At 53.8% G+C, this 25,274-nt stretch overlaps 8 protein-coding genes across 8 annotated transcripts; 3 read left to right on the forward strand and 5 right to left on the reverse strand.

The window, feature by feature from the left end:
* Window positions 1-89: 89 nt before the first annotated feature.
* Window positions 90-3,953, forward strand: SETTUDRAFT_92036 (uncharacterized protein; the record flags this gene model as incomplete). The annotated part of the gene is made up of 3 exons (XM_008029381.1): window positions 90-915; window positions 965-3,726; window positions 3,783-3,953. 3 exons carry the CDS (start codon window positions 90-92, stop codon window positions 3,951-3,953), a joined length of 3,759 nt encoding a protein of 1,252 aa, XP_008027572.1.
* Window positions 3,954-4,190: 237 nt separating this feature from the next.
* On the reverse strand, window positions 4,191-5,037 carry SETTUDRAFT_172052 (uncharacterized protein; the record flags this gene model as incomplete). The annotated part of the gene is made up of 2 exons (XM_008029382.1): window positions 4,735-5,037; window positions 4,191-4,679 (listed from the first exon to the last, which is right to left on the reverse strand). The coding sequence occupies exons 1-2, from the start codon at window positions 4,888-4,890 to the stop codon at window positions 4,191-4,193; spliced, it is 645 nt and encodes a 214-aa protein (XP_008027573.1). The 5' UTR covers window positions 4,891-5,037.
* Window positions 5,038-5,251: 214 nt separating this feature from the next.
* Window positions 5,252-6,877, forward strand: SETTUDRAFT_117664 (uncharacterized protein). The gene is made up of 3 exons (XM_008029383.1): window positions 5,252-5,483; window positions 5,562-5,650; window positions 5,701-6,877. The coding sequence occupies exons 1-3, from the start codon at window positions 5,406-5,408 to the stop codon at window positions 6,794-6,796; spliced, it is 1,263 nt and encodes a 420-aa protein (XP_008027574.1). The 5' UTR covers window positions 5,252-5,405; the 3' UTR covers window positions 6,797-6,877.
* A 369-nt stretch (window positions 6,878-7,246) lies between these two features.
* On the reverse strand, window positions 7,247-8,909 carry SETTUDRAFT_154693 (uncharacterized protein; the record flags this gene model as incomplete). The annotated part of the gene is made up of 4 exons (XM_008029384.1): window positions 7,247-7,364; window positions 7,497-8,359; window positions 8,408-8,738; window positions 8,800-8,909. 4 exons carry the CDS (start codon window positions 8,907-8,909, stop codon window positions 7,247-7,249), a joined length of 1,422 nt encoding a protein of 473 aa, XP_008027575.1.
* Window positions 8,910-11,088: 2,179 nt separating this feature from the next.
* SETTUDRAFT_137474 (uncharacterized protein) lies at window positions 11,089-12,869 on the reverse strand (the record flags this gene model as incomplete). Its single annotated transcript, XM_008029385.1, has 2 exons — window positions 11,089-12,079; window positions 12,130-12,869. The coding sequence occupies 2 exons, from the start codon at window positions 12,867-12,869 to the stop codon at window positions 11,197-11,199; spliced, it is 1,623 nt and encodes a 540-aa protein (XP_008027576.1). The 3' UTR covers window positions 11,089-11,196.
* A 381-nt stretch (window positions 12,870-13,250) lies between these two features.
* SETTUDRAFT_137478 (uncharacterized protein) lies at window positions 13,251-15,756 on the reverse strand (the record flags this gene model as incomplete). Its single annotated transcript, XM_008029386.1, has 4 exons — window positions 15,454-15,756; window positions 15,369-15,392; window positions 14,840-15,319; window positions 13,251-14,793 (listed from the first exon to the last, which is right to left on the reverse strand). The coding sequence occupies exons 1-4, from the start codon at window positions 15,582-15,584 to the stop codon at window positions 13,251-13,253; spliced, it is 2,178 nt and encodes a 725-aa protein (XP_008027577.1). The 5' UTR covers window positions 15,585-15,756.
* A 269-nt stretch (window positions 15,757-16,025) lies between these two features.
* Window positions 16,026-17,406, reverse strand: SETTUDRAFT_163822 (uncharacterized protein). Its single transcript, XM_008029387.1, has 3 exons — window positions 16,857-17,406; window positions 16,305-16,804; window positions 16,026-16,253 (listed from the first exon to the last, which is right to left on the reverse strand). Exons 1-3 carry the CDS (start codon window positions 17,371-17,373, stop codon window positions 16,215-16,217), a joined length of 1,056 nt encoding a protein of 351 aa, XP_008027578.1. The 5' UTR covers window positions 17,374-17,406; the 3' UTR covers window positions 16,026-16,214.
* A 1,720-nt stretch (window positions 17,407-19,126) lies between these two features.
* SETTUDRAFT_90705 (uncharacterized protein) lies at window positions 19,127-24,542 on the forward strand (the record flags this gene model as incomplete). Its single annotated transcript, XM_008029388.1, has 4 exons — window positions 19,127-21,189; window positions 21,234-22,660; window positions 22,710-23,313; window positions 23,363-24,542. The coding sequence occupies 4 exons, from the start codon at window positions 19,127-19,129 to the stop codon at window positions 24,540-24,542; spliced, it is 5,274 nt and encodes a 1,757-aa protein (XP_008027579.1).
* Window positions 24,543-25,274: the final 732 nt, after the last annotated feature.

Consider the following 25,274-nt stretch of genomic DNA (forward strand, 5'->3'; position numbering starts at 1 on the left):
AGCAAACAACCCCACCCCCTCCGACGCTCGTTTCGTCGCAACCTTTTTTTCGCTTTCACTCTCGATTCCCGCAAGCGGCTCTGGCCACCATGGATGCGCGCGTGGATTTCGATATCAATGAGGCGGTCAAGCTGTTCGACAGCGACCCTTCGACGATTCCCACGCCCGAGGCCCCGCAAGCGCTACAAGACTGCGAAGATGAGCCAGAATCGCTCTCATCGCCCGGATTGATCAACAGCGAGCTGAATCCTGTGGTTGACGCCGTGGCTGAGAGCCCAGATGCGATTACTCGCAGCTCTGTTTTTGATACTCTGCAGTTTCTGCTGAAGTGCGTTCCCGCATATCCAAAGCACGCAAAAGCATATGACACGGAACCTAATTGTAAATTGTTGCACTTATCTAGGCACTCGTCGCAAATCCCACCCGCCATTCTCAGCAAGATCCTCGACCTCATATCCTCAGCACTATCCACGCAAGCCGATATCATCCATGCAGACCTCGAGGCTGAAGAGCAGGATGCGATACCCCACCACAAAAACCTCCTGGAGATGTACGGCTTTCTTCTCCGGTGGACCATCTCCGCTGTTGAGACAAGGGCACTTGAGAAGTCGGCCTCCGCACCAGCAGCTAGGGGGCGGGGTAAGGCCACAAAGACAAAAGCTGGCGGAGGCAAAGAGAGCACTTGGGATGCCACCGCTCAATTAGAGACAGCCCTTGACCGGATGAGCAAGGTGCTGAGACTTAAGTTGGGCCGTATATTTGTCACCACATCAGAGCGAGATACTTTCATCGGCTTGTTCACAAAGCCCGTATACCACATACTCGAGAATGAGGCAAGAGTCAAGAACAACGCCATACGAAACCACTGTTTCAGGGTCCTTTGCTTTGCTGTAAAATCGCATGGACATGCATACAGTAGGTACCCTGAAACTTGTTGGGTAGCTTCTGCTAACAACTGCAATAGCCGCTCAGACGTCCATCAACCAGAGCTTGACGTACTTTGAACATTTATCAGAGCCCATGGCTGAATTTCTCTTTACACTTGCCGACGCATTCGATTACCCACAGCTCACTGAAGATGTTTTGAAAGACATCAGCAGCAAGGAGTTCAGTTCCACCGATCTAAAGGGTCCAAAGTCCATCTCGACCTTTCTCACCAAAATTTCCGAACTCACGCCACATCTCGTCATCAGGCAAATGACACTACTCGCAAACCTGCTAGACAGCGAGTCATACACCCTGCGTTGCGCCCTAATCGAAGTATGCGGAAACCTGATCACCATGCTTAGCAAGCTGAGCCAAGATGACCGCAGCGAAAACCACAAGGCCCAGATTCGCATTTTCTTTGATGTGCTTGAGGATCGCTTCCTTGACATCAACCCCTATTGCCGTGCTCGAGTAATGCAGGTTTACGTCAAGCTTTGCGATCTCGAGCAAAAGTACCCCAAGCGCAGGCAAAAGGTGGCTGAGCTGGCTGCACGCAGTCTTGAAGACAAGAGTAGCAATGTTCGCCGGAATGCAATTAAGCTGCTCGCCAAACTGATTTCGACACACCCATTTACAGCGTTCGATGGCGGATTGCTATCGACCAAGGACTGGACTCAGCGGTTGCACGAATGCGAGGCCCAGATAAATGCCTTGCAACCCCCAGAAGAATTGAGAGAACGACCGCCAAGCGAGCAGGCTGTCGACGAGACCTTGCTACAGGACGCAACACAGGCTGACAATGGGGATGATGAGGGGCCGAAACATCCCTCTGAGATGAGTGAGGAAGAGAAGGCTGCTGCAGTCGAAAAAGCTCAAAAAGATGCTGCGACGGCACAGGAGCTCGAGAAATTCCAGGCAGTGCGCAAGTTCCTGCTGGAAGCGCTCAAGTTCATCGAAGTCATCAACGATGCCGCCGAGGTCGTGGCTCAGCTACTGTCATCTAAGAACAAGAGCGAAGTCATCGAGGCCATGGACTTCTTCACGACGATCGATGCATACAAGATTGCCAACGCAAAGCTCGGCATTCGAAGAATGCTTCGCCTCATCTGGACCAAAGGAAACAGCGACGAGGGCAAGGGTGTGCAAACCCATCTTCTTGAGTGCTACAAGGGCTTGTTTTTTGATGCACCACCCGGATTTGACGAGAACGCGGTTGCGAACTACATCTCCAAGAACATGATTAGTTTGACTTTTGGCACAACACCGGCGGAGCTGACTTCTCTTGAGCAGCTTCTCAGTACTATGATGAAGCAGGGCCTTGTTAACGGATTGGTCATCCAGAAGCTTTGGCAGATCTATGGCTACCAGAAGAAAGACATCTCTAAGAACCAGCGTCGAGGAGCCATCATTGTTCTGGGTATGCTGGCACTCTCCACGCCTGACATTGTTGTGCAAGAGATGGAAACCTGCCTTCGAATTGGTCTCGGAGAGCTTGGTAGACGAGACTTGGGACTGGCTCGATACACTTGCATCGCTCTCCGTCGCATGAGCCAGCCACCAGGAAAGCAGGCCGCTAGCGACGCCCCAGCTCAGACTGTAAAACTGCCCAATGACCACGCAGTGCTGGTTAGACTGGCCGCCATCACCGAAATGACTTCAGACAGTAAAGAGTGGTACGGGGTAGCAGAACAGGCTATCAGTGCCATCTATGTCTTGTCAAAGCACCCCGACGTCCTGTGCTCAGAGATCATTCGTAAGATCACCAAGCGTGTCTTTGCTCCGCAACCCAAAACCGAATCGCGCCCGACATCAAGTTCAAGCGCTGCTGCGCCGGCAGGGGAAGACGTAGAAATGACAGACGCACCGGCAGTCGAGGAGCCACAACCAAAGAAGCAGAACTCAGCCCTTGCTCTATCGCAACTACTGTTTGTCGTTGGTCACGTCGCAATCAAGCAAATTGTCCATCTTGAGCTCTGTGAGCTTGAATTCAAGCGTCGCAAGGCTGAGAAGGATAAGAAGGCCGCGCCTGGTCCTCGCAAGTCTACGACATCGGCGGCCGATCCTACACCTATGAAGAAAGGCCGCAAACGGGGCACTGCCAAGGAGCCTACGCCTACGCCTGCGCCAGAGGAAGCTGATGAGCTGGATCTTATGGCAGGTACTACGGAAGATGACTTCACTGAAGCCATTGCGCACGTCCGCGAACGCGAGCTTTTGTACGGTCCACAGTCTCTTTTGGCAAACTTTGGTCCAATGGTGACAGACATTTGCGCCAACAACACGTCGTACAACCACCCGACACTACAAGCCCAAGCAGCACTTTGCTTGGCGAAGCTCATGTGTGTGAGCTCGGAGTACTGTGAGACCAACCTTGGCCTGCTACTCACTATCCTCGAGAGAAGCCAAGATGCCGTCGTCCGAAGCAACCTTGTCGTAGCACTCGGTGACATGGCGGTATGCTTCAACCATCTCATTGATGAAAACACCGACTTCCTCTACCGTCGTTTGAACGACGGTGACCCCAGCGTCAAGCGAACCTGTCTGATGACACTCACCTTCTTGATCCTAGCCGGTCAGGTCAAGGTCAAGGGCCAGCTGGGCGAGATGGCCAAGTGTCTCGAAGATAGCGACAAGAAGATCGCAGACATGGCACGCATGTTCTTCACCGAGTTGTCGACAAAGGACAATGCTGTATACAACCAGTTCATTGACATGTTTAGTGTACTCAGTGCAGACACTGGGCTTAGCGAGGAGGCCTTGAAGAGGATCATCAAGTTTCTTGCTGGATTTATCGAAAAGGTATGTTTCTGCCACTGCGCACACAATCTTGCTGCATCGACACTGACATTGTGTAGGATAAACACGCCAAGCAGCTATCTGCTAAGCTTGCTTCGAGGCTACCAAGGGCCGAGAACGAGAGACAGTGGAATGACATTGCATATGCCCTGGCTCAACTGCAGCACAAGGACGAAGAGATTCAGAAGATGGTGTCGGAAGGCTTCAAGGTTGTCCAGATGGCTGCCTAGAGTGCTGTATTGATGTGCCCATGTTGAATAGTCATGACTGGATGGATACGAATTGATACCCGGGGCATTGGGTTGGAGTTGGGTCTGGAGTTGCTGTTGGTAATATTTGTTGCCATATCGAATGCGAGTACCTTTGCCGTTTTACGAGTTGGATGACTTGAACATTGCGCAAAACACAGCCTTTCGAGTGCGGCTTTGAAGGCATGGAATAGTTTACATATTTATCGCTGCAGCCCTCTATGCAGTCTGTTTTCTTGCGTTTTTCACTTTGCTTTCCGCCTTGACTTCTTCCTTGGTCTTTTTCCCCGCCTCAACTCTCCTCTCGTTTGCCGTTTTTTGCTGTCCAGCTTGTCCGCCATGCGCTTCCAGCCTCGCCTTTTCGTTTTCTGTGTGCACCCTCATGCGCTCCATGGCTTCTTGTAGCGTCGGTATCTCAATTCCTTGCTTCCGTGCTTGTGCCAATCTCTGCACACTCGCTTGTCTCCCCCGCTCAGCGCTCCTCACATCCTTGAGTAACCGATCCTTGATACGCTGTTCGTCTAATTGGGCTTGGGAGAGTACCGGAGGGCGGTTTTCAACAGGCTCTCCGAAAGGAGCGACGATTGCGGTTACGACATGGCGAATGGCTGTGGAAGTGCGGTGTCCGGAGGTTATGCGCACAATGTCACCTTCGACAAGGGAGTTGTTGGGGTCGCGAACAAGGTAGGTCTTTGGAGCGGGGAAGTGCTGAGGTTTTGTTAGTATCGGAATGCATGTTGCGATTGCAATTGGCAATTCTTACTTTTCTAAACTTCTTATTCCATTCCTGGTGTGCGACGCGCACTCGCACCGCTTTGGACATCTTCCCCGCCGAGACTACAACGCCGACCTTGTGGCTGGAAAAGTAGTCTTGGACAATTGGCCTGCTGGCCTTGGCTTTGGTTGCTATTGACGCCATGACGGGCGGCTATGCGGTCGTGGTGTTCTGGGTCGTGTGCGGTCGATGCGGAGGTCCTGCGGAGGTTTCGCTAGCGCTGCAGGCGCCTTTGTGTGTGGGTTTTTAGTCGGGCAAGGTCGAGACAGCAACTCAATGCGTCGATTCGGGGTATCTGGCCGCGTGCTGGTGACGCGGAGGAACAGCTGCCGGCCTTGATTTGAACCATGCTCGCGGCGGGCGCACCGCGCATGAAAAGTAGAGTCGGTAATGCCAAGGCTTAACTCCGATTGGTCGCATTATCTACGTTACTGCTATCGTGTCCCGAAGCTACTACTACTTTACCCTTCACTCGCAATCTCCCTCATTTCCACTTTCCACTACCCCCTCCGCTCCCTTGTTTTCCGAGGTCGCTTGACCTCGCCACGTGTTCACCAACTTCATGTAGACATTTGGCCTTGAATTTATATCGGATACACACATTCCGTCCGCTCACTTGTCCAAGTTCAAGTCGCCGCCGGCGCAATTGTCGATACACGATGCTCCTGCGGATAGCGCTGTTTGTTGTAGTCGCCTGTCTGGCACTACTGGTTGTTGGTGCAGAGGATTACTACAAGGTATGTCGAGGTCGCATTTACATTTACTTGCCTGCTTCCGTCGCAACTTCAAGTGCGCAGGCTAACTGTTTCATGTAGCTGCTGGGCCTGAAGAAGGATGCCTCTGAGCGCGAAATCAAGAAAGCGTACCGAACTCTCAGCAAAAAGTTCCACCCCGACAAGAACCCGTATGTCGAGTGTTCCGCTGGTCTGTTGGTGTCTTGCTAACCCAGTGCAGTGGCGACGACACGGCGAACCAGAAATTCGTTGAGATTGCTGAAGCATACGAGGTCCTCATTGAGAAAGAGACGCGCAAGATTTATGATCAATACGGTCATGAAGGCATTCAGCAGCACAAGCAAGGTGGCGGCCCTCGGCAACAGCACGATCCCTTTGACCTCTTCTCGCGCTTCTTCGGCGGCTCTGGACACTTTGGACACCAGGGTGGGGAGCGACGGGGACCGAACATGGAAGTCAGGGTGGCTGTTCCCCTGCGTGACTTTTACAATGGCCGAAAGACGGAATTCACAATTGAGAAGCAAGCCATTTGTTCCGCCTGTGAGGGCTCGGGTTCCGAGGATGGTCATGTGGAGACTTGCGGCGCATGTGGTGGACGGGGTATCCGCATACAACGGCAGCAACTCGCACCAGGACTGTTCCAACAGGTTCAGGTACACTGCGACCAATGCCACGGCAAAGGAAAGACGATCAAGAGCCCATGTCCAGTGTGCAATGGCAACCGAGTGATCCGCGAAGCAGAGACGCACAAGCTCGAGATTGAAAAGGGCATGCCCAATGGGGTGCGCGTTACGTACGAGAACGAAGCGGATGAGAGCCCCGACTATGTTGCTGGCGATCTTATTGTTCACCTGGCCGAATCCGAACCTGCCATGGGCCAACAAGAGCACGAGCGCACAGATGGTACGTTTTTCAGAAGACGAGGTCAACACCTCTTCTGGCGCGAGGTTCTATCGCTTCGGGAGGCATGGATGGGTGACTGGACACGCAACATTACACATCTTGACGGCCACATTGTGCAGCTCTCGCGCAAGCGCGGCGAAGTGGTACAGCCTGGTCTCGTTGAGATTGTAAAGGAGGAGGGCATGCCCATCTGGCACCAGCAGCTAGACAACAACGAGGGTCTGCAATTTGGCGACCTACACGTCGAGTATGTTGTAGTACTACCCGACCAGATGGAGAAGGGCATGGAGAAGGACTTTTGGAGCGTGTGGGAGAAGTACAGGAAGAAGAATGGCGTCAGCATGGATGCCGAGTTTGGACGGCCACAGGAGCCCATCAAGATGCCTGAGCCGGATGCGCATGATGAGCTGTAATAGCCGTGGTCTTTTTTTTCTTAGCATGACTGTATAGAGCAAAGAGAGGCCTTTGTATGTATGAATTCAACGCGAAATACCCGTTTGTCATGGACGACGGTGGGAGTTGGGGAGTCTGCGGGCCTAATTAAGCATGGACAGGGGGGGGGGGGTTGGTTATAGAAGGCAAGTGTTCTTTTCTTGGGGGTTTTGTCAGTTAGATGGTGGAAGTATTATGTTGCATCATCAAAGGATATGCAATCATGTGTGTGTATGTGTTTATTTCCATCATTGGATCTGTGATGATAAAAACAGGAGCCAGCTCACTACATACATCTTGCTGCTTTATTTACAGATTCCAAGTCAAGCAGACCATCTTTTCATATAAGCAGAAGAATCAAGAAATCAAATGTGTTATCGAAAGTAACATGGCATGCCTGTGTTTTCATGGGCAAAATGAAATGTTTTTTTTTACATGACCATTTTAAACTCGGGGTCTCGGTCGTCGCCTTTGGCTTGGAATTGGGCGTATTTGCCATTTGCCTTGTCTCTGTTTATTTTCCAGACCCACGCGACGTTTGCGGCGATTCTGTTGTGGAGAATTTTGGTAATTAGCACTTTGTTTATGTGTTTGTTGATTTGCTGCTGCTGCGAAGAAGAAGAAGAAGAAGAAGAAGAAGAAGAAGAAGAAGAAGAAGAAGAAGAAGAAAAAAGGACTTACAAAACCCAAGCTGCACAAAGCAAGCCCAGCATAATACTATGGCTCTTGTGGAAATGCGGCTTTTCTTTCTTCTGGTATGTGAAGCTTGCGACGAAGCCACCGGCATTTGCAATGGCGAGTTGCAGAGCGGAGGTGGTGGCGCGCTTGTAGTGGCCGGCGGAGTTATTGCTGTTCCAGGAGAGGATGCAGGGAACGGACGCGTACATGCCCGTGGCCATGAGAAACGTCATTCCATACTGGACTTTCGGGTTGGTAGCTTGGCTGATGACGCCGTAGCCGATGATGGCGATGGGCAGGGTGCATAGCATGACGGGTCCGCGGAGGGCGAGGCGGTCCGACAGGATGGCGACGATGACGGTGAAGACGGAGGCGACGGCATAGGGAATAACGGTCCAGAGCTGCGCTTTGTTGGGGTCCTTGGCAAACCCGTTGTTGATGATGGTGGGCAGGAACAGGCCGAAGGAGTAGAGGCCCGAGAGAATGGAAAAGTAGGCGGATGCTGTAAGCCAGACTTGCACGTTGAAGACGCCGCGCTTGACTTCGGCCCACGAGAAGCGCTCGTGCGAGGCGTTGTTCTCGCCGAGGCGGAAGCGCGCGTGCGCTTTTTCGGTGGCGGACAGGAATCGTGAGGATTCGATTGAGTTGGGCAGAAAGATGGCGGAGCACGCGCCTACGGCTACGGTGATCAGGCCTTCGACGATGAAGATCCAGCGCCAGCCTTCGAGGCCGCCGGCGGGCCCAATGGCGTTGAGACCTCGTGCTAGGAGGCCGCCGAAAGCACCGGAGAGCGAGGCGGCAGTGTAGAAGATACCTATGCGTAGGGCGAGCTCTTGTCGGCGGTAGAAGTGGGTGAGATATAGCACCTAGTTAACCATTAGTAGTTGGAGTTGGAGTATATTTGCCCGGCTTACCATTCCAGGAAGTAGGCCGCCCTCCGCAACACCCAGCAGCGCACGAACCGTAACAAACGAAGCAAAGTTCTCCACAAAGCCCAGACACATGGTCAGAATGCCCCAGACGGCGGTGAGGAGCGGCAGCCATATTTTAGGCGACACCTTTTTCAGCACCAGGTTGGACGGGAGTTCACTGGCAATGTACGTGGCGTAAAACGCACAGAGCCCAATCGAGTACTGATGATCGGTCAGATGGACGTCTTTTTCCAGGCCCAGGATCTTCGCGTTGCCGACGTTTGTGCGGTCAATGAAGGAGCACAGGAACAGCAGCGCGAGGATGGGGAGAATGCTTAGTATGCGATTAGCCAGTATCCACGAAAAGACGGCAAACACATGTAATAGGGACTTACCGAATATCCATCTTGAACAGCAGATTCCGCTCAGCCTTTGTGTCACCGTCGGGAAACGCCCCTTCCAACTGCTCACTCCCACTCCGCAGCTCCAGCTTCTCATCGTGCATCTTGTCCACGCTCAGGGCCCTCTCGGCCGTACTTCCCGGCATCTTTGTTATGTCTGAGTCCGAAAAAACAAGACAAAAGAGGCGGTGGCGGCGCCCTTGAGGAAGGAAAACCCAGTCCAAGGCAGAGAGAAAAAGAGGTTGGGTGTTGGAGGGAAGAGAGAGGGAGAGAGGGAGAGGGGAGGAAAATCAAGCGCGACAAGGACGCATGGCAATCAGGCGTCTTCTTTAATAATCCGACCGCGCCTTCTTTCCCCAGGAAATACTAAAAAGCTTAGCGGCCCGCCTGTCGGATGTCAACCCAGCCCAAGTCTCTTTTTTACCCAGACGGGAGTGGGGGGTGACAAAGACCAGACCAGACCAGACCAGACCCCAGCTCCGCACAGTCCGAGTGTTCAACGGGCTTCCCCCCCCCCAACCAAACCTTAACCCAAAAATCAGGCTAAGCATTTTCTCCGCATCCAACTAGGCACCTTGCATCTGATGGTGTTAATAAGCCCCCTATCACTAAGCTGAGCGAAAGCGTCTATTCTAGTAATTTAAAAACGTAGTATATCCAGCGTGTGTATAAGTCATTATTCACTCTGTTATTTACAACGCGTCTCAAAGTCCAACTCTAACATGACGACAAAGTCCAGCACGAAAAAAAAAGCGCGTTTAAATCGCTAGAAAGAAACAAACTATGTAGTTACACAAGATATTCTCTCTAGTTTAGCTTGTACAGTAGAGTCCATATCCCAAATTTCCTAACTATATTCTTTGAAAAAAAAAACATAAACAGGGCGGTAATGCGTACATTAGTGTTAACAAAGAAGGCAAGAAATAAAAAAAATAGAAATAAAAAAAAAGCACACTAGCACTACAGTAGAATCCTTTTGAGACCACTACCTGGTGCTATGCCTTTTTAACTAAACCCCACGGGGGGGGGGAGGGGGCTCCCATGTGCATGTGCATGTGCATCCTCCAGGCGCCTCTCCGCGGATTGGCTGGATACCGCAGCGGGGCGTGGATACCAGCACCACCGCCGCCACTGTCACCACCCACACCTACGCAACAAGACTTTGTACTAGTAACCTTGAAGTCATGGGACGCGGTGCCGGTGCCGGGGGGCTAGTACTTAGTGTGGAGCAAGTCGCATTACTTGGCAACCAAGGGAAGATGTAGCGGTAAAGGTGTGTGTGTGGGTGTGGGTGTGCAACGGTGTGGGCTGGATTCCGGAGCTTGTTTTGCGACCGAGACATGTGCGGCAGCGGTGGGAATACGGGTATAGCGGCGCGCTACAGGAACGTATTCTGGCGTTTTGAGTCGTGGGGTATATATGGAGGAGTTGGAGTGGTGCGCAGGAGCTGGGAGTGCGAGTGGAGAAGGGGGGACATGAATCATGCAACCTCTCTCTCTCTCTCTCAGTATTCCTTTCCATCTGTCTGTCTGCGTGCGCCAGTATCAGTATCAATACCAGTATGCGTGTTGCGTCCGTCAATATCGCCATCTCAGTGCATGTGGCGATAAAAAGCTTCCAAGTAGTAAGACAGGCGCGAAAACCAAGCCTGCAGAAGCCTTTTGCTTGCCCCGCTTGGCTGCGCTTGGCTGCACCTCGCACCTCCACACAGCAATATCCGGAAACCCCGCGCCAAGACCACCCTGCTACATACGCTCAAGTGCCAGTACCTCTGCGTGCACTTGTAGCGAAGCTAGCCCCCTTTATTATCCAGCGCGCATCGAGAGAGAGCATGATAAGCAGTTGCGGTGATAGTGGTAGTGGTGGTAGTGCAGATTCGCGCGCGTATTCAAAGGGGGGGGGCCCGGTAAGTACATACATACATACATACACGTAGCGAGCGGTACGACAGGACAGCTGCGCCTTCAGCTCCGGTATTGCAGTGCAGTGCAGTGCCAAGCAGATACCGCTCAGCTGGAGCGGAGAAGGAATGTTTCGGCCCGGTTTTACTGGTGGTGGTGGTACTGTACGACTGTGCGTGTGTTACCATAGTGTGTGTGTGTTAGAATGCAACATGCATACATGTAACCATGGCGTACCAAGATTTGTATATGAGCGAGCGAGCGGCTGAGAGACGTGCGTTTGAAAAAAAAAAGAGAGAGAGAGAGGTCTAGATTTTTGGACTTGCAGACGGAATGCCGTGATGCTCAGGCCATTTTGTTGGAGTTTGTTTTCTTTCGACGGGGCATGTGCTGCTTGTTGAAGAAGAAGAAGAAGAAGAAGAAAAAAACTACTTGGTATTTACGACTTATGCTACGCCATGTACACACGGACCAAAAGAAGAGAATACAGCTACTCCATCGTCTTCAAATCAGGTGCAACCTCAAACCGGGCGTCGGTCTTGGCCCGGACATGGTCCACGCTGATGCCAGGCGCCGTCTCGGTGAGCGTCAGGGTGCCGTGTTTGCGGTTGACCTCGAAGACGCACAAGTCCGTGATGATTGTGCTGACGCACTTTGCGCCCGTGAGCGGTAGCTTGCATTCCTGGACGATTTTGCTGGAGCCGTCCTTTGCAACGTGCTCGGTGGCCACGACGACCTTTGTGGCATCCGGGTTGCTGACCAGGTCCATGGCGCCACCCATGCCCTTGAACACCTTGCCCGGCACCATGTAGTTTGCCAGGTCGCCTGATGCGCTGACTTGGAGCGCCCCCAGAATCGACACGTCGACGTGACCGCCTCGGATCATGCCAAACGACTCGGCGCTGTCAAACGTCGACGCGCCGGGGAGCAGCGTCACCGTCTCTTTGCCCGCGTTGATGATGTCTGCGTCTACCTCTTCTTCCGTGGGGTATGGGCCCATGCCTAGAATACCATTCTCCGATTGCAGCCACACCTTGACGCCCTCGGGCACAAACGATGCTGCTGCCGTTGGAATGCCCACGCCCAGATTGACATAGTATCCCTGCTTGAGCTCCTTTGCCGCGCGACGGGCAATCCGGTCACGACGCTCTGCCGCCTCATTCTTGGACGAGTCCTTGGACGCAACAGGCTTTCGGAGCTTCTTAATCTCAATGTTCTTGGGCGCCATGGCTGGCACAATGCGGTCGACGAAGATGCCCGGGAGGTCGATGTCGTTGGGGTTAAAAGTGCCAATGGGCACAATCTCTTCCGCCTCGACAATTGTGAGTCGTGCAGCCTTGGCCATGATGGGGCCGAAAGCCTTGGTCGTATATCTGACCATCCATTAGCAAGCTTCGAAACATCTGCGTGTCCCAGCCCTTACCTGAAGATACAGTTGCCGGCTTCATCGGCCTTGTGCGCGCGAATAACAGCCACATCACCCGTCAATGCAGTCTCCATGAGGAATTTCTTGCCATTAAACTCCCTGACCTCCCTCTTCTGGCCAAAGCCCACAGCCTTGCCGTCCTTGTCAAACTTGGCTGGAATTTCGCCATCCTGCAGCAGTGTGTTGACCGCCGTGGGTGTGTAAAAAGCCGGGATGCCTGCACCACCAGCTCGTATCCTCTCAGCGAGCGTTCCTTGCGGACAGAGTTCAATCTCGATGCCACCGCTCAGATACTGCTTCTCCAGCGCCTTGTGGTTCCCCAAGAAACTTATGATAAGCTTCTTGACCTGCCCGTTCTTCGTAAGGTGCGCCAGGCCACCCACATCTTCAATGCCGGCATTGTTCGACACCGCCGTCAGCGAATGCAATGACTCCGGGCCGCGCTTCTTCATTGCCGAGATTAGAGTTTCTGCGACACCGCATAACCCAAATCCTGCGCTCAGAACTGTCGAACCAGGCTGTACGTCCGCGACGGCTTCATCAGCATCCTTGAAGAGCTTCGATTTCGAGCGATCAATTGTCGGTGCGCGTTCACTGATGCATCGCAGTTGACCTGTGAACCGCCATCGCGGTGGTAGACTTCGTGCCGCTCGTAATTGCGCGGGGATGGGCCGCCGCGAGCATAACCGCGAAGGAAGAGCTGCTAGCAGCCGGCAGGAGGTAGGTATTATGTCCATTGTAAAGCCAATGCAGGGAATCCAACAGCAAAGGCAGCCAAATTAAATCATTCAGAAAGGAGTTTCAAGAACTGCCGACGCGTCAACACGGCGATGATTTAGCACTCGAGCTCCGAACATGCGGCACGAAACGCGTGCGACAATCCCACTGCAACTCTAACGTCATGCCTCTCTGCACCCGTCGGCGTCACTTCAAGCACCGAACACGGAGCGGCATGGGAGCGTGGAGCGGGGCTTTGCCTGCCGTCCGCGTCACATGTGCTCAGCGAAACCCGAGGTTCCGCCACCCTCTCAGCACCCACAGGCTTGGCGACTTTTGCCTCACAGGAGCGCATGCGTCCTCCCACTAGAGTTTCCTGCGAGTTCCTCTCCTCCAGGTCATCACGGAAAGTTGAAATCGGGTAGATTCATCCAATCTGTCCATAGCGGATTGGACTCGTTCCACGGCAAATCGAGCAATGCCGTAGAGAAGAGATCCGAGTTTGTGACCGTCTCATTTACCTCGTTGTAGGACATTGCGGAAAAGTCGAGCGTATCCGGCCAGTAACCACCGATTGGATTCGGGCCTATCGAATGGCTATTCGGTCTTGCTAGTTGGTTGTTTACGAGGGTCGGGGGTGAGAGGAGGTCTGGTATGGCCATGGATGTTGGCGGTGCAGGATTCTGCGGCGGCACAGGCGGCGGCATCTCAATCTCAGGCGCCTGCTTGACCAACACGCGCAGGAATCTGCCGTAGACGACGGATGCGCCGTTTCGGTGCATAGGCGTGCTGCCAATGCGCTCCAAGACTGTCGCAGTGTCCTCAATCAGGTGCCGCACGCTTGGGGCAAGGCTTTTTCTACTGCCACCCGCCTCGGGCACTGGTGCGCTCAGAGCAAGCGCTATGCTGGCTGCAAAGCAAATCATAGTGACGGTGTTGTTGGGCATCGACTTGAGCCGCGATTCGCCTTGGATGGCGGCGCGCATGACATTGAGCGCCGAGGATAACGCAGACTTTCGGAATGAACGCTTCACTTCGGGCGGCGCACTCGGGTGGTTGAGAAGCATCGAGTATGTCGAGAGTCGCGTGTGTGTGATGAGTATCTCGACGTAGGGAGGTAGGCTTTTGCTGTCCGGGTCGCTAATCACCGAAGGCCATGCTCGGGACCAGTGGTCGAAAAAGTCTTCGATGGATTTGTTAATCTCGTGCGCAACTTCCAAGCCCACGTCCATTGAGCGGTACATGTCGCATCGCGCGCGCACTTCGGCAAAGAGGTTGTCGAGATCGCGACGCAATACTGCCATGGATACCAACGAACCGTCCTGAGCATCCGAGTACAGGTGGACGTGCCACCTATCACAATGCTGAATCAAGCATGTCTTTGGCACACAGTAGCTGCGGCCACGAGCAAGACATACACCACGCTCCAACACGAACAAAGCGATCCACACTCTTTCTCTCCGACGAAGCAGTCGCTGGCCCCATTCAGAAGCCGGGTCAACGTCCTCGAAGCCATCCATGGCTAACGCTTTTCTTGCGTGGAGACACTCTGCTTTGGGTATCTCTCTAGTGAGCTCATGGGCAAAAGACGTAGACGGTGTGATGACCTTGTCCAGCATGAGATCCAACGAAATCGACAAGGCAGTGGCTAGATAGAGACTGGTATCGTCGTCGCTTGCATGCGACCCTGGAGGCATCCATGGTATGCTAACCATGAACGCCAACACGATTTCAACCGACCTGTACTTTCTGACAATAACCTGTTCAGCTAGAAATCTGCGGTGTAAGAGCAGTCTTTTGGCCAGAGCAGAGGTTTCTGGTATGAAGATGGCAGTCATGGCTAGTAATGTCGTAAACAAGAAAGCTGAGCGATTTCGAACAAACGGCAAAGTGTGCACCACTGGATCAAGACCCCAGCGCGTGTGCGCCAGTTTCCTGTGAAAGCTGCCTGTTGTGAGCCACGCGTCGTCGCGTTGCTGTCGGCACTTACAATTGCAAAAGCATCTCTGCTTCATCTTTAGTCACCAAGCCAACATCGATTGGATCCAGGCCTGCTCCCTGGTCTAGATGCGCCTTCACGGGTAAGAAGAAATGGTGAACATCCAAGAAGGCGCTTTGCTCGCTGGCTGTGAATCTGCCCTCTGGGCTGGCGACACTGGGGTTGTACGACTGGGGGGTGGCGATCCTGAGGTCCGATGCGCGTGCGAGAAGTTGAAGGGGGTTCTCCACGTCCTCAACAGCCAGCTGGTCATCGCTCGACGTGCCCACGACTTCTTTTGCTGGAGCTTGCGAGTGCTCCACTGACATTGGCGAAGTTTTGACATCTTGGCTCGAAGCATTGTCGCCTTGAGCTTCGTTCAGAAGCTGCTGCAGATACTGCAGTGTGGTTTGATTGGTGGCCGCATCCGATTTCCTCTTCTTGATGGCTTCTTCGACTTGGTAAATGGCCTTTTCCAATCCCGAACGTTTGCTGCAAGCTGTGAGCTCAGCTACAACGCCGGTTGGCATGCGACACTTACTTTTTCACGCCCTTTTGCCTGCCACTGCACGTCGAGCAGCAGCGTCAGCGTATCTCTCACGATGGGTTGGCGCGGCGGTACGTACATGTGGAACTCGGGTATGATGCACTCCACGCCTACGCTTGCACATCTCCCGCATACCGGGGCGCCTTCTTCGCGTCGGCATTTGATCTTGCTTTTGCGGCAATTCAGACACGCCGCCTGCTTGACATTCATTCCTTGGATGGCCTCGGAGCCGGGTGAATACTAGACGCTCTCTTCACAGTCTGGTGTCGAAGGCTGCGACATGGTAGGGCAGGTGGTACAGTTGCAGCCGTGCAAGAGGATCGCAGGCTAGACCGCGGCAGAGAAACTAGGGACGACTCGAAACACAAGGCGCAAGAATCCCAATGAGGGCTTCGGAAGGAGAGTCAACAACTGCCGGGTGAATCCGAGTCTCCGAGTGTAGACGACATGGCAGCCCGCGCGTCGGCTCTGCGCTAGTGTCGACGGGGAAAGAACGATCGGCCCACGTGCCTGCCGCGGCCTACAGGGCTGCATGCGCCGTGCATATCCAAGTCCAGTATACATAGCTACTGCGCAAGCGAATAGCTGTTACGACGTGTCATGCATTATTGTATATACAGGGTGCGTAGTCATCCGTGTGTGTGTGTGTGTGAGAGAGAGAGAGAGAGAGAGAGAGAGAGAGAGAGAAAGTGGTATACGCAGTCGCCACGTCTACACCTACAACGGGAAATGCAATGCAAAGAACAAGGTCTACTGCGGCCAGAGCAAATGGAAATCGGCCACAAAATACCAATCGGATCAAAGCACACGAAACGAGACGCAGAAAATGCGGGGTCATGACTAGAGCTTACTGTCGTTCTGCTTCAATCGCACAACGCCCTGTATGTGTTAGTTCAGCCCACATTTGACAGAGACATGCACACTGCTCACCTCTTGCACGCAGCTCGCTATGAGCGTGCCGTCCCTGGTATACATTCTCTGGAAAACAAGCCCACGGCCGTCGCCAGCCCACGGCGTCTCCGCGTCGGCAAGGATCCACTCGTCTGCCCGGAAGTTGCGAGGGTTATGGAAGTAGATGGTGTGATCCAGACTGACCATCATCCCAATCTCTCGGTCTGGCTCGCCGTTCTTCAGTTGCCGTATGCGCTCCTTCTCTGCCTCGTTGACATGGCTCTGTTGCTGCAGCTCCGTGTCGTCCATCTCCAGCAACTTCTTCAGCATGTCTTCGTCGATGCTTGACTTTGCGCTGTCCTTGCGCAGGGTAGAGTAGCGCATGAGCTTATGTGCACGCGCAACGGTACCGATAAAGTAGCTGTCCGACATGTATGCTATGGCCGAGAGGTGAGCTTCGTGGCCGCCGGCGGGGGAGATGCGGCCGCGCGCCTTGACCCATTGTCGACATCTCTTGGCGTGCGGCTTGTCCGAGTGTTCTGCTGGATATGAGCCGAAGCGACCAAGAGACTGGCATGGAAAGACACTTACCGTTCACAATAGGCAGTTGTTGGCTCACAAAGGGGCCATGGTCGTTGTGGAGCACCTCGGATTCGCCATTGTCCTCGATGGGCCCTGGGACGTCTGGCATGGGGTAGATGTGCTCGACCAGGTCGGCACCCCCACTGTTTTGTCGCACAAAGCTCATGGTGGTGGTGAAGATGACCTTGCCCCTTTGTCGCGCTTGCACTGTCCTTGTCGCAAACGACTTGCCTGACCGCACGCGCTCGACATGGTATACGACGGGAATCTCGGCATTGCCAGCAAGCACGAAATAGCAGTGCATCGAGTGCACCGTGAAGTCGGGGTCGACCGTCTTCTGGGCGGCACTCAGTGTCTGCGCAATGGCAGCGCCACCAAAGATACCACGCGCGCCCGGTGGATGCCATAGCGGACGCTTGTTTGTGAAGAGATTGGGGTCAATGTCGGGCAGTTGGATCAGTTCGAGGACATTTTCGATAGACGACAGCGACGGATCGACGGGTGGAGGGCGGATGAGTGTGGCCATGGTGGGCGATGACCCTGATTTGCAGCGAAAGGGGCGCAAGTAAAGGAGAGGGTGTTTGAGGGTTTATATGTTGTGACACGAGCCGGAGCGCCAGGCATCCTTGGGCGCATCCAAAGCCCTCGCGTCGACGAGCCTCGGCTTGTCGGCCCAAAAGCGTAAGGGAAAAAGGTTGGCGGCTGACTAAGGGGCTGGGTGACTAAGCAGCGCCTCTGCCGCCGCCACCAGCACGGCAAACAACCGATGGCGGGCGCCAAGTATGCGCAGTCACCAAGCAATTAGTGCGCCCGGGCATTAGGCGCTAGTCCAATAGAAATACATACTGGGTAATCGTTTACACTCAATTCTCTACAGTAGTAACAGTGGAGTAGTTCGAGGATACTATCAGCTAAGAGTATCTTACCATTTCTAAACTTGGCTAGAAAGAAGAAAATATCCAAGTTTTCCAAGTCCTCTAAAGGGAAACACACCTTGGTATCTTTGAAATACTAGCCTTGAAAAAATTCATAAATTGTATTTTCCGTCTTTACGTTGTAGTGGATGAGGTATATAGTAAGTTGAGGATATATTTAAGAGTCTTTAAATAGCTAAGTCAAGCCCGCTCTACTTTACTTAGCCGCTGGCCTAGCAACCGGCGCTTGGCGCCCTCTGGTCGGGTAGACTGCCTCATGACACGAGCAGCCGGCCTCTGTGGTAAAACGTCATACTTCAACTCAACTGCCCAGTGTAGTGTAGTCTGGTCTGGCCTTGCGCGTACCTGTGCCTGACTTGTCTTGTGCCTACCGCATACCTAGGCCAGGCCAATGTGTGCGCTTCCATCCTCTCCACCATAATCCCACCACCACTGCCACCTCGCCGCCCTCTCCCGTCCCGCCGCCGTCGACGCGCGCCCTCCTCTGGATGCTCGCAGCATTGGCTGTCGGCGCTTCGCATCCTGGTTGTAACATGCCGCGGGCCGCCACATAGCATCCTCGTCCAGTTTGTTCTACACACGGTTCCGCTACACCTGCCCGCCGCATCTCCTCCTCCTCCTCCTCCGCCTCCGCCGCTGCCGCTGCCGCTGCCCCAGATACCATGGCCGAGTCCAACCCGGAGCTGCAGGCCAAGCTGCACGAGCTGGAGCACGAGCTCGAGGAAGGCGACATTACACAGAAGGGGTCCGTACAGTCTTTGCTTTGTGCTCTCTGCCCTCGCCGCCACGGCTGCGTGCGCTAACCAACCGCACAGGTACGAAAAACGACGCACGGTATTGCTGTCGCAGTACCTGGGGCCCGACTTTGCTGCGCAGTTGCAGAGCGACCTGCACCGCCAGAGCAGCGACGGCTCGGGCTCCCGCAGCGCATCGCTCGCTGCCCTCTCGGGCCCCAGCCCATCGCCACGACCACAGCCCCCGCACATCCAATTGCCGCGCCCAGATTCATATCATGACGGCTCCGCACAGTGCTCCATGGGCGCATCCATGCCCTACGCGAACCAGGCCGCCGGCGCAGCGGGGTCCTCGCAGTACATGGCCTATCCTCCCAGCCAGGTCGGGCGCTTTCAAGAGAAGCAGCTGGGCCTGCGCACCAATTCGCTGCAGCGCAACTCGTCGCAGCTGTCGCAGGGGAGCGAGACGTTTATCCCGCGGCCGCAGACACCCGAGTACAACTACTCGCGCGAGCCCACCATGATGGGCAACTACGCCTTCAACCCGGACACGCAGCAGGGCCTCGAAGGCGCATACGGGTCGCCAGGCGAGGCCAGCCGGAGGAGCACCATGCTGGAAGTGAACCAAGGCTATTTTTCCGACTTTACGGGCCAGCAAATGCAGGATCATCGCGACTCGTACGGGGGCCCCAACCGCTACTCGACGGGAGACGCCTTCTCTCCTACCGCCGCGATACCGCCTCCCATGATGAACCCGCAGGATCTCCCTGCAGGCGCTGTCGAGACCATGATGCCATTGGAGCCCCGAGACTTGCCCTTTGACGTCTACGATCCCCACAACCAGAATGTCAAAATGTCAAAGTTTGACAATATCGGCGCTGTTCTGCGCCACCGGAGCCGCACACAGCCTAGAACGACTGCTTTCTGGGTCCTCGACTCAAAAGGAAAAGAAACTGCGTCGATAACCTGGGAAAAGGTGGCTAGCCGTGCAGAGAAGGTGGCAAAAGTAATCAGGGACAAGAGCAATCTGTATCGGGGGGACCGCGTGGCTTTGGTGTACAGAGATACAGAGATTATTGACTTTGTCGTTGCGCTGATGGGCTGCTTCATTGCGGGCGTTGTAGCAGTGCCCATCAACAGCGTCGACGACTATCAGAAGCTCATTCTCCTGCTGACGACAACGCAAGCCCATCTTGCACTGACCACGGACAACAATCTCAAGGCTTTCCACCGAGACATTAGTCAAAACCGTCTGAAGTGGCCGAGCGGGGTTGAGTGGTGGAAGACGAACGAGTTTGGCAGCTATCATTCCAAGAAGCACGACGATACCCCGGCCTTGCAAGTACCAGAGGTCGCCTACATTGAGTTCTCTCGCGCGCCCACCGGTGACCTGCGGGGTGTTGTGCTCAGTCACCGCACCATTATGCATCAAATGGCCTGCATCAGCGCCATGATTACTACGATTCCCACCAACAGCCAGAGTCAAGACACGTTCAACAGCAGCCTTCGGGATGCTTCGGGCAAATTCGTTGCACCAGCGCCGTCCAGGAACCCCACGGAAGTAATACTTTCGTACCTTGACCCGCGCGAAAGTGCTGGTCTCATCCTCAGTGTTTTGTTTGCAGTCTATGGTGGCCACACTACGGTATGGTTGGAGACGGCGACCATGGAGACGCCGGGCTTATATGCACATCTCATCACCAAGTACAAGTCCAACATTCTCATAGCTGATTATCCAGGTCTCAAGCGCGCTGCATACAACTACCAGCAAGACCCAATGGCTACAAGAAACTTCAAGAAGAATACAGAACCCAACTTTAGCTCGGTCAAGATATGTTTTATCGATACGCTTACGGTCGACTGTGAATTCCACGAGATTCTGGGAGACCGATATTTCCGGCCATTGCGAAACCCTAGAGCACGGGAATTGATTGCACCAATGCTTTGCTTGCCAGAACATGGTGGCATGATCATATCTGTGCGCGACTGGCTGGGCGGAGAGGAACGCATGGGCTGCACACTCAGCATAGCACCAGAGGAAGAGGACGATTCCGAAGGTGAGGACAACCACGCAGCGGCCAATGGCTATTCCAGTCTTATTGGTGGGGGCACTACGAAGAATACAAAGGAAAAGAAGAAGAAGGGGCCCACGGAGCTCACAGAAATCTTGCTGGACAAGGAGGCGTTGAAGATGAACGAGGTCGCCGTTCTGGCAATTGGCGAGGATGCAAGTAAACGCGCAAATGAGCCTGGCACTATGCGTGTCGGCGCCTTTGGATACCCAATACCAGATGCAACGCTAGCCATTGTAGACCCGGAGACCAATCTGTTGTGTTCACCATACTCGATTGGTGAGATTTGGGTCGACTCGCCTTCGTTATCGGGTGGCTTCTGGCAGTTGCAGAAGCATACCGAGACCATCTTCCATGCCCGTCCGTACCGCTTTGTCGAGGGCAGCCCTACGCCGCAACTGCTCGAACTCGAATTTCTCCGTACTGGGCTCTTGGGCTGTGTTGTAGAAGGAAAGATATTTGTACTCGGACTGTATGAAGATCGCATCAGACAGCGTGTTGAATGGGTCGAGAATGGCCAGCTAGAGGCTGAACATCGATACTTTTTCGTGCAGCATCTAGTTACGAGCATCATGAAAGCTGTGCCGAAGATTTACGATTGGTGAGTGAGTCTTGACAAGCAAAGACTTGGCTAACTTGTCACAGCTCATCGTTTGATTCTTACGTCAATGGTGAATACCTCCCGATTATCCTTATTGAGACGCAGGCTGCATCAACGGCTCCAACAAACCCCGGTGGGCCGCCCCAGCAGTTGGATATACCCTTCTTAGACTCGCTGTCTGAGAGATGCATGGAGGTCCTCTATCAAGAACACCATCTACGGGTATACTGCGTCATGATCACGGCACCAAACACCCTTCCACGAGTCATCAAGAACGGCCGACGAGAGATTGGAAATATGCTCTGCAGGAGGGAGTTTGACAACGGCTCGTTACCCTGCGTCCACGTCAAGTTCGGTGTCGAGAGATCGGTACAGAATATCGCGCTCGGTGACGACCCCGCTGGCGGCATGTGGTCATTCGACGCATCCATGGCACGTCAGCAACTCTTGATGCTCCAGGACAAGCAATACTCTGGCGTCGACCACCGAGAGGTTGTTATCGATGATAGGACGTCGACTCCACTCAACCAGTTCTCAAACATCCACGATCTCATGCAATGGCGCGTGTCACGGCAGGCCGAGGAGCTTTCGTACTGCACAGTCGACGGCCGAGGCAAAGAGGGCAAAGGTGTCAACTGGAAGAAGTTTGACCAAAAGGTTGCTGGTGTAGCAATGTACCTGAAGAACAAGGTCAAGGTCCAGGCCGGTGACCATCTGCTTCTGATGTACACGCACTCGGAAGACTTTGTTTATGCAGTCCACGCGTGTTTTGTGCTTGGAGCTGTTTGTATACCAATGGCACCTATCGATCAGAACCGTTTGAATGAGGATGCGCCGGCATTGCTGCACATCCTCGCCGACTTCAAGGTCAAAGCTATTCTCGTCAACGCTGATGTGGATCATCTTATGAAGGTCAAGCAAGTATCGCAACACATTAAGCAATCGGCCGCCATCCTCAAAATCAACGTACCAAACACATACAGCACCACCAAACCGCCAAAGCAGTCAAGTGGCTGCCGCGACCTCAAGCTCACGATACGGCCCGCGTGGATACAACCCGGCTACCCGGTGCTAGTCTGGACGTACTGGACGCCCGACCAACGGCGTATTGCCGTACAGCTAGGCCACAGTCAAATCATGGCATTGTGCAAGGTCCAGAAAGAGACGTGCCAGATGACCAGTACACGGCCTATACTAGGATGTGTCCGAAGTACCATCGGGCTTGGTTTTATTCATACTTGTCTCATGGGTATTTTCCTGGCTGCTCCGACGTACCTGGTGTCACCCGTCGATTTTGCGCAGAACCCAAACATCCTCTTCCAAACGCTGTCGCGGTACAAGATCAAGGATGCGTATGCGACCAGTCAAATGCTGGACCACGCCATCGCGCGTGGAGCCGGTAAGAGCATGGCTCTGCATGAGCTGAAGAATCTCATGATTGCGACTGACGGAAGACCACGCGTTGACATTTGTAAGTGCATGTTAATGATCAGACATGTTCACGTTGCTAATTCCCGCAGACCAAAGAGTGCGGGTTCACTTTTCGCCAGCAAGCTTGGACCGCACCGCCATCAACACCGTCTACTCACACGTGCTGAACCCAATGGTAGCATCGCGATCGTACATGTGCATCGAGCCAATAGAACTTCATCTCGATACTCACGCTCTGCGACGCGGTCTCGTCATGCCCGTCGATCCTGACACGGAGCCTGGGGCGTTGCTCGTCCAGGACTCGGGCATGGTTCCAGTCAGCACACAGATATCCATTGTCAATCCGGAAACCAACCAACTCTGCTTGGTTGGCGAGTACGGCGAGATTTGGGTGCAGTCGGAAGCGAATGCTTACAGCTTTTACGGATCAAAAGACCGATTGGATGCCGAGCGCTTTAACGGTAGGACGATCGATGGCGATCCTAATGTGCGCTATGTTCGCACTGGAGATTTGGGCTTTTTGCATAGTGTGACACGGCCGATTGGACCCAACGGTGCCCCTGTTGATATGCAGGTACTTTTTGTTCTCGGGAGCATCGGTGACACGTTTGAAGTCAACGGGCTGAACCACTTCTCGATGGACATTGAGCAGTCGGTAGAACGCTGTCACCGAAACATTGTCCCTGGTGGCTGGTATGTTTCGGATGTATTACAGGCTGTTCAAACTGCTAACACATGCTAGTGCCGTCTTCCAGGCAGGTGGACTCGTCGTGGTTGTGGTTGAGATCTTCCGACGCAATTTCCTCGCCAGCATGGTGCCTGTGATTGTCAATGCTATTTTAAACGAGCACCAGCTTGTGATTGACATTGTGTCTTTTGTACAAAAAGGCGACTTCCACAGGTCCCGCTTGGGCGAGAAGCAGCGCGGCAAGATTCTGGCGGGTTGGGTGACGAGGAAGATGCGCACAATCGCCCAGTATAGCATCCGGGATCCAAACGGACAGGATGCGCAGATGATTAGTGAAGAGCCCGCCCCGCGGGCAAGCATGAGTGGAAGCATGCTGGGTATGGGCCGCACAGGTGCATCCAGCGTAAAAGCTGCATCCACACGCGCGCCCAGTCTACTCGGCATGACGGCTACGATGAATAGCTTGTCGCTTGCACAGCAGCAGCAATACCAAAACTCTGCGAACATGCCACCTGGTCAACAATACGCTGGCTCACAGCAGCAGCTTAGCATTCCCGAGAACATGCCATCAGGCCACAATCAAGGCGTCGAGCTCCACGACCCAAGTGATCGCACTCCGACAGACAACCGGCGGTCGTTCCTCCCGGACCTGCGCATCCAGAATCCAGGCGAGCTCGACTACTCGCCCATTGACCGCGCTGGACCTTTCAACACAGGCGAGTCGGGCGCACACGAGCCCATGAATTATCAAAACGCATATCATCCACATCAGCAACAGTACCATTCTAGCAGTGACAGTGGGCTAGGCGGGCCGTTGCCCGATGTCCTCCGGCCTGGGCCCGGCGGCGACGAGGCCAGCAGAAGCGGGACGTGGAACAGCCGTGACTTTTACGGCGAGGAACCAGGACAGCAGGGCAATTACGAGCAGCAGCACTCATGGACAATGGACAGTCATCACAGCCAGGGTTACGGCCATACAGGCTACGATGACGAGATGAGTCGATATGCTAGTAACGGGTCGTATGATGGCAGGGGAGGCGGTGGCGGTGGCGGTGGTGGTGGTGGCGGCGGCGGTCTCCGAGTCGCCAATCGCGACAGCACCGAAAGCGAGAGCGCTGACGAATCCTGGAGACAAGATATTCTTGCTCAAATGAGCTTTGCAGGGGGACCATCCCCAGCTGGTGCTGCCGGTGGTGCTGGTGCTGGTAGTAGTACTGCAGGCCAAGCAAAGTAAAGTAGTTTTGTTATATAACGTATTCCATCACCGAGCGGGCCACATCACCGAGTGTGCCACTTTTTCTTGGCATCACGAACTTCACGTACGAAAGATAATGCCCCAACAACAGAACGCGATATTAACTCAGCAAGAAGGTAGGCTTACTCTAGCTGTTCAGGCCTATCGTACAGGCCAGTTTAAGAGCATTCGACGCGCTGCAGCAGCCTACAACGTCCATCATCAGCAGATCTCTCGGCGGCTTCGAGGAATCACCTTTCGACCTACAACACAGCCAAATTGCCAGAAGCTAACTAAGTCTAAAGAGCAAACTATCGTACGATATATTCTTAACCTAGACTCGCGAGGATTTGCCCCCCGTCTATGTAAAGTAGCAGATATGGCGGAGAAACTACTACGCGAACGAGATGGCGAGCCTTTAGGCAAATGCTGGGCAGAGCGGTTCGTTACTCGTACAGACGAGCTTAGAACAGCCTTTAGTCGAGCAAAGGATCGTTAGAGAACTTAACAAGAGGATCCAGAGATTATTAACGCGTGGTTTAAGCTTGTACGAGAGACGGTTAAGAAGTATAGAGTTCATTTAGACGACATCCATAACTTTGATGAAACTGGCTTTTAGATGGGCGTAATTGGCTCAATGAAGGTAGTCATAGGCGCAGAGCGTCGTACGAGGCCTACTCTCACGCAGCTAGGCAATCGCGAGTGGGTTACAGTCATCTAGAGCATCTGCGC

Source organism: Exserohilum turcica, assembly GCF_000359705.1.
Source record: "Exserohilum turcica Et28A unplaced genomic scaffold SETTUscaffold_3, whole genome shotgun sequence".
NCBI lineage: Eukaryota > Fungi > Ascomycota > Dothideomycetes > Pleosporales > Pleosporaceae > Exserohilum > Exserohilum turcicum.